Source organism: Pygocentrus nattereri, chromosome 5 (assembly GCF_015220715.1).
Source record: "Pygocentrus nattereri isolate fPygNat1 chromosome 5, fPygNat1.pri, whole genome shotgun sequence".
Lineage (NCBI taxonomy): Eukaryota > Metazoa > Chordata > Actinopteri > Characiformes > Serrasalmidae > Pygocentrus > Pygocentrus nattereri.
In genome coordinates this window covers 4,634,220-4,641,415 of record NC_051215.1, presented here as the reverse complement: position 1 = coordinate 4,641,415, position 7,196 = coordinate 4,634,220, and the positions used below count along the sequence as shown (strand labels likewise).

At 42.8% G+C, this 7,196-nt stretch overlaps 1 protein-coding gene and 1 long non-coding RNA gene across 2 annotated transcripts; one reads left to right on the top strand and one right to left on the bottom strand.

The window, feature by feature from the left end:
• LOC119263455 lies at window positions 1–2,692 on the bottom strand. Its single transcript, XR_005130275.1, has 2 exons — window positions 1,120–2,692; window positions 1–1,021 (listed from the first exon to the last, which is right to left on the bottom strand). It is a non-coding gene; the product is annotated as an uncharacterized LOC119263455 (long non-coding RNA).
• A 47-nt stretch (window positions 2,693–2,739) lies between these two features.
• On the top strand, window positions 2,740–5,156 carry LOC119263454 (interferon alpha-inducible protein 27-like protein 2A). The gene is made up of 5 exons (XM_037538335.1): window positions 2,740–2,875; window positions 3,010–3,039; window positions 4,017–4,178; window positions 4,788–4,899; window positions 5,012–5,156. The coding sequence occupies exons 1-4, from the start codon at window positions 2,866–2,868 to the stop codon at window positions 4,889–4,891; spliced, it is 306 nt and encodes a 101-aa protein (XP_037394232.1). The 5' UTR covers window positions 2,740–2,865; the 3' UTR covers window positions 4,892–4,899; window positions 5,012–5,156.
• Window positions 5,157–7,196: the final 2,040 nt, after the last annotated feature.

The window sequence follows — 7,196 nt, the reverse complement described above, 5'->3', positions numbered from 1 at the left end:
TTGCTTTTTTAATTTTTTTTTATTGTTATTAAACCAACAGAAGTGTTGGTGCTATTATAGTTATTCAGATTTCAAGTATTTCAGGAACCCCTGATAGTTTAACTTATTTGAAAAATAAATAAATGTAAACAGCACATTAGACAATAATCATAGCACCATTTCTTGTACAGAACTGTAAAAATTAAAAATAAATAAAACAACTATACAATATTGCAACTCGTGAGAGTTTAACATCTGGTGTAAACAAAAATTAAAGTGCCATTTCTAAAGTAACAACCGAATTAGGGCAAAACTACATACTGCATTTAAGAGCATAGAATTTAACACAACATTCAACCTGCAATATTTTTGTACAACCAAAACATGTAACACTGAGGCTACTTTTTCTCCTTGAGCCAGTTACTGAGACAAACGAGCCTGTTCACATTTTCAGAGCTTAAGGCTGCTCTTTTCTTCTGGATGATGTTCCCAGCAAGTGAGAACCCCCTCTCACATGGGACAGAAGTGGCAGGGCTTGATATGTACTTTCTAGCCAGAGTGGAGAGCTGTGGATGTGCCCCTGCATGTGCTGACCACCATTGTAGTGGGCAGTCTGTCTCACTGATGGTCTGTTCTGCTTTATAGAGGCTCAAGGCATTAGACCCTACATGATCAGAGTCAGAGTCAGAGTCAGAAGAAAAGCACAAGAGGCCTTTCTTTTTTGGTGGCTCATCTGTGGGCTCACAGGTAGCTTTTATAGATCCATCTTGAAGGAGTTCTTCAAGCTTTTTCCACACGGCTTCTCGCTTTTCTCTTGGAAGACACTTTAAGTCCTTAAAGCGAGGGTCAAGCACTGTAGCCATTGTGAGCCAATCATAATTAAGTGCAGCTTTCCGCTCTGACAAGTCCTTCATGAAGGCATTCCTGAATTTCAAAATGTAGGTAGAATCCTCATCCAAGACCTTCATAGTGTGGTCCAGGAATCGTAGGACAGGCAGAACATGAGACGTACGTCTCTCCACCAAGAAGATCAGTCACATGTCTACAGTGAGAAAGAAATAAAAAGAAATTAGTTTATCAATTACAGTGATCAATTTAGGCAATAATTATTTAGAAAATATTTTACATTGTTCCATTGACCTGCATGGTTCAAGGATGGCTGCCAACTTCTCTAGTTTTGTCCACTCTGCTGCTGTGTAACGAGGAGCGAGGTAGCGGACGCAAATGCGGAGGTAAGTGACTTTTATTGAGGGCAAATCCAGAATCAGGGTCACAACAGTCCAGGGTCAAATAGCCAACACGAACAGATCGAGTTTCTGACATAACAAAACAGGTGGATACGGCAAACACCAACACGACGAGAAGATAACGACCAGCGAAAACAAAGGGCAAACACAGGGCTTAAATACACAGGGGCAACGAGCGACAGGTGAAAACAATCAGGGGCGGAGTTACAAAACCAAACCACGAATACATGGACAGGACAATCATGACATGCCGATAATAAGATCAGTGTGTGCCTCTGTTTGTCCAGAGTTGCCTTTACTGCCTCTTTGTTTTTGAGAAGACGACGGATCATAAACAGTGTGGAGTTCCACCTTGTGGAAACATCCTGGATTAAGGGTTCATTTTCCTGGTCAAGGTGCCCTTTGCTCTTTAGTTGGATGGATGGATGGATAGATACTTTATTGATCCCGAAGGAAATTTAGGCAATTTATACAGTTCCATTGTGTTGGCTGGACTGTGTCTGAAATCTTGTGGCACTTTGCTAGTACATCATTAAGTCCACAACTCTCCAGGCACACAGTGATGGATCTCTGCAAAATATGCGCAACACACAGCATGTGCTGAAATGGGAGCTGTCTTGCTGCTGCCATCATGTTTCTGGCACAATCGGTGCCAACTGTTGTAACCTTTTGCTCAATTTTCCAGGACTCAGCTACTGAAAAAATGGTCTGCGCAGTTTTCTGCATGTCTGCTGTTGACTTTCTCTACAGTGAGGGCGAAAGATGCTGATGGCCATACTTTGTTAACGCCGCGTACTGTGTGCGCGGTCACGCCACGGTAGTTAGACTTGCTGAGGAAGTCCAAAGGTCCCCTGTCAGCGCAACACAATCACCTGCATTCAATATGTCTTGTTTTGACGGCTTTACTTCATCATAAAGCTGCCTGATCTTACCCGCCATGGTTTTCCCTACTAGTTCGTGAGCAGGGTCCGATGTCGCCATCTAACACAGACGGTAGCCCCCTGTCCTCGACCACCGATAGCGGTCTACAGTCTGTTGCGATCCATTTAGCAGGATTTGCTTCATTTTTCAGACGTAGACTTGCTTATTTTGGCCCTGAAACCTGTCACCTGGTCCAGTGTGGGTGGCTGGGGCGGTTATTTACCCCTGGTGGGGGGCGGTTATTTACCCCTGGTGGGGGCGGTTATTTACCCCTGCTGGGGGGCGGTTATTTACCCCTGGTGGGGGCGGTTATTTACCCCTGCTGGGGGCGCTGTAATCAGCTGTGGGGGCAGCTTTGCTAGCTGCAAAATGTTTTGCATTGAGATGGTATTTTAGGCTTGAGTAGCTTCGGTGATGTGCAAACTCCTTTTTGCACAACTTGCACACAACAGTCGTCTTTTCGAAAGTCCCATCAGGACGTTTTTTAAACCGAAAGTTTCCCTCAGTGGACCAAGAGAAGCGGCTGCGTCGTCCATCGTTGTTGTTTGCGGATGTCGCTTGTGCATCAGATTTACAGGCGTGCTAGAACACGCGAATACAAAGGTTCCGGCTCCAAACCGGAATCTGTTTAAGTTTCGTTTCTCTGTGAAGGCTCGCGCCTCCCACTGATGCAGTTAAATAGGAGTGGGAACCAGCTTTGGCATCATTAGAGACAGCAATGGACTGGGGTAAGTAAAGAACACCGGCTGCTTTCTCTGTACAACACACATACGACAAGAATGCATTTATATAGTGTATGAATGACAGTTATATAGTGTATGAATGAGTGTGTTAACACTGCTTATCCTTCTCTCTTCAACAGCAACCCTTGTAGGAGTGGCAGCAGGAGCAGGTGGGCTTTATCTTTGCTCATCAGACTGTGTTTTGGTCTTTAAATCTACATGTTCTGTACAGTAGATTTGCTGCGATACTGTTCCTAGAACATCCTTCTAATCCAGGCCTCCGTTTGTTGCTCTATCCCAGTTTTCACACTACCTATAATTAGTGTTCAGTGTTCGCAGTTTGAATTGATGAACAGGTCTTTATCCATCACATCGAGACCCGTTTAGTAAAGCGAGTTTTGCCAGAATTCAAATTTGTTATGTGTGTAATTGGAGAATGATGTGACTTCCAGCAGCAGCTGCTGTGGTTCTTTACACCCTATAACTCGACCTCTTTCCCTCTTTTGTCACACTTACTTCAAACCGTGAGAGGGTGGTAATCTTTAACAGGCTTGCTTATGTGGTTTCTGGCACTGTATGCCTCTGTTATTTTACATTTATAGCATTTGGCTGACGCTCTTATCCAGAGCGACTTACAATTTGATCATTTTTTCCACAGGTAGGCCAAGGTGGTGTTAGGAGTCTTGCCCAAGGACTCTTATTGGTATAGTGTAGGGTGGTTACCCAGGTGGGGAATTGAACCCCAGTCTACAGCGTAGAAGGCAGAGGTGTTAACCACTACACTAACCAACCACCTGTTATCAGTTATCACTGTTATCTTAAAAGTTATCTTAAAACCTGGTCTGTACTTTTATCCATTTTTATACAAGATGACATTTAATAAATTGTCAGAAACTACTTAAGTCTGTTTTGAGGTTACATGACAACTCAACAAATAAGGTGTGCTCTTGCACAAGGTTAATTACCCACATTAGCCCACAGTACAGAAGCCCCAGTGCAAAACAATGAAGCAAACTTAAGATACCGAGTCTACATTTGGGTAAATCAGGGAAACTGTGTAAATTAGATTTATTTTACAAAACTATTGCTTTGTTGATAGCTCAGTAAAATTGATAAGGCTAAATAGGATCCTTCTGTGTGTCTGAAGCTGGAACGGTGGCATTAGCCCCAGCTGTGTTGACAGCAGCGGGTTTCACAGCCGGTGGCATAGCCGCAGGATCCGTCGCCTCTTGGATGATGTCTACCGCCGCTGTGGCTAATGGTGGAGGGGTGGCGGCTGGCAGTGCTGTTGCCGTCCTGCAGTCTGTTGGTAAGATGGCAGGAGGGAGTTTCACAGGTTTTTTTAGCTAGCTGCACAGCTTAAAACAACACTTTGGTGTTTTTTTAATGTAATAAATATCTGCTGCATTTGAAAAACAGGCTCAACTGACTCAAAACACACTTAATACAGAATACAGAGTATGTTTTGTGTTACATCTTCTTCATCATTACTCACTCCTCATCATTACAGTCGGAAGAAAACCTCGTATCTCCATTTTTGTCATTTTTCAGTTTTTGAGAATTTCAAAGGACCTTTTGTCCTTTACATCGTGTGTGACTTTCATGATGAATGGACCAAAAGAAAGACGTCTGGTTCCACTGACTTACATTAAAACTCCAGTAGGTTTATTCTTTCTCCTGTAAAGTCCTGTAAAGATACGAGGTTTTCTCCCGACAACAGCGATATATTCACTGGTATCTAACTTTTTAGCATTATATTCTGGGATTTTTTACTCTGTGTTCGTATTGATTTTGTAAAGAAAACTACATAATTATGCTATATGTACCTTTTAATACCACAAACACACCACTGTAAAAGTGTAAATACCTGTAGAGAGTGAAAAAACGGATTATCTACACTGGGTATTTTCCTGTTTAGGGGCAGCCGGCTTGTCTGGCGTTGCTACAACAGCCATGGCATCTCTAGGAGGTGTGGTGGGTGGAGCCATTGCAGAAGCTATCGCACAGAACAGCACAGCCTAAATCGTGGAGTAAGAAGCCTTTCTGTGAAATAACGTGATATTCTATACTATCATGTTTCCGTAATCTAAAAAGCCCCAAGTTCATTGTGTCTCTGTCTGCTTCTCATTTTTGCTTCCACAGCTACATAATTCGATGGCGAGGTAATGGATCCTCTGAAGACAGTTTCATGGTAACATGTTAACCTGACGTCTTTGATCTACATGAAGGAAAATGTGTGCTGTACCTCACATTGTGTCACCGCACTAATAAAACAGTGATCGAAACAGTGTCTTCTTTTCTTCAGTGTGTTCACATTCAGTGAAAGTGGATTAAGCAGATTAAGCAGATTAAGAGGAAAACGCGTCATGCTGTTGGAAAGTGAGTAAAATGAGACTATAGTATGTTTACACGCACTTAATGATCCAATACCTGCGGGAAATCTGATTTTGTCATTAATCCGATCAACACGTTCACATGCCCTTGAGTACTGATGTAATGGGGAAACTCTGGGTCTCCACGAGTCAGACACTAATCAGATTTCTGCTCCACAGTCAGCCAATAAACTCACAGAAGACGTGACGTAAACTTGACCTGAAAATATGAACATACATCATCTGGTCAATGAGAAGAAGAGAATATATAAATCCTTCATTCCATCCAGCATGTATTTGGTTTCAGCTTCTCTCCAAAAGCGCTTTGCTGCGGCTCTCGGCGACGCTGCCCGCTTATTTCCAGTACAGCTGTGTGTTTTCGCTTCAGTGAGCAGCAATAGGAGAAGGTGAACCAGCTCCCGTCTCTATTTGAGCTGGTGGGACGGCGAACCGTGAGCGCACTAACACAAAGGCCTTTCTCAGGATCAGGAGCCACAGCGATGAAAGTAGCTCTAGTTTTGGTCGGTGCAGAGCTTCATTCCGTCCTGAGCTTGTGAAGAGCAGTTCACTACGCAACTCATTGTGGAGAACGGAGACGCGGGACGGTGTTTTAAGGTGGAAGGGCTGACATTTTAATCAGTATTATACATTAACGGTGACGTCAAAATGGTTTGCCTTTTTTTATTTGAATTTTTTGATCATTTATATCAAACACAGCTCACTTTTTTTACCAATAGTACTTCTGCATTGACTGTACTGTACTGCAGTTCACCAGCACATTTCTGTCTATATACCTGATACACTTGAATATCTGACTATGCACTAACTGTCTATACGTCCAGTACGCCTATAACACTCGCCTACGCACATCTTGTCTACGTTCGACACCTGGACCTACTGACTCTGCACATTTGGTCTGTCTTCTACTGTCGTTTGTCTTTGCACTGTTTACTATGCATCTTTTATTACTGCACTGGGAAAGTAGCCTGATAGTGTTTCGTTATACTGTACTACCCTGTACTGTATAATGACAGTGAAGTTGAAGTGAATTGTGACATGAGAAACTGACACGTGAAAGCGCTGATGCACACCCTGGTCTCTCTGCTCTCCTTCTGGACAAACCTTATGCGAATAAGTTGAGTGACACACAGTCAGACACTCAACACTCTGACTGGGAGGTCAGTGTCAGATTTGTTGGTTCAAATGGAAAAAATTATGACTGGCTCAATGTTGCATTAGTCAGTCTGTGGTAGTCCAGCAGAGGCAGCGCCCCAGGCTGCGCCCTGCTATTACAGTCTATTGTGAATGAGAACAAGTGCATATGATTTGGACCAGTAATGTGCCTGTACTTAGGAAAGGGGGCTAAATAACATTGTTGGGGAGCCTAAAGACAACACAAAAAAAACAGCCTAGCAACGCCCGTGACCATGCTGCATATTTTATGGACAAACAAATGACTCTTTTTTTTATTGAAATGATTGAATACATATTAACAGTAATGAAAAGCTGTGCTGGTGTTTATTGCGTGCTGAATTTCTCTCCTGATTCCTTTGTTCTCTGAGCTCATTTTAAAGCTGTGTAGTTTATTAGGTGGCTGAGGGTCAGGAATGTGATTCGTTATTTTCGATTTTTATTTTTTGTAAAATGCATTAAAAATGATATTTCATGCTGTGTGTCTCTATTTTTACAGGAATGTGTTGAAATGTGTGATTTTAATAACAGAATCATGTGTAAGTGGTTTTCTGTGGTGTTAAAGAGCTGATTCTGCTGGTTATATTGGTGTTTATGTTGTTTGTTTTGTATCAAAATCGCCCAGCAGGGTGTTTTTTCAGTATAAGTGCCACTGCAGACACACATGGAATGCGAAGGAGCGATGATGTCACGACGAGGAGGCGAGCCTCCGGTGATGTCACAGTTTGTGACGTGACAGCGGGAGCCGGACTCCTGCTATGATG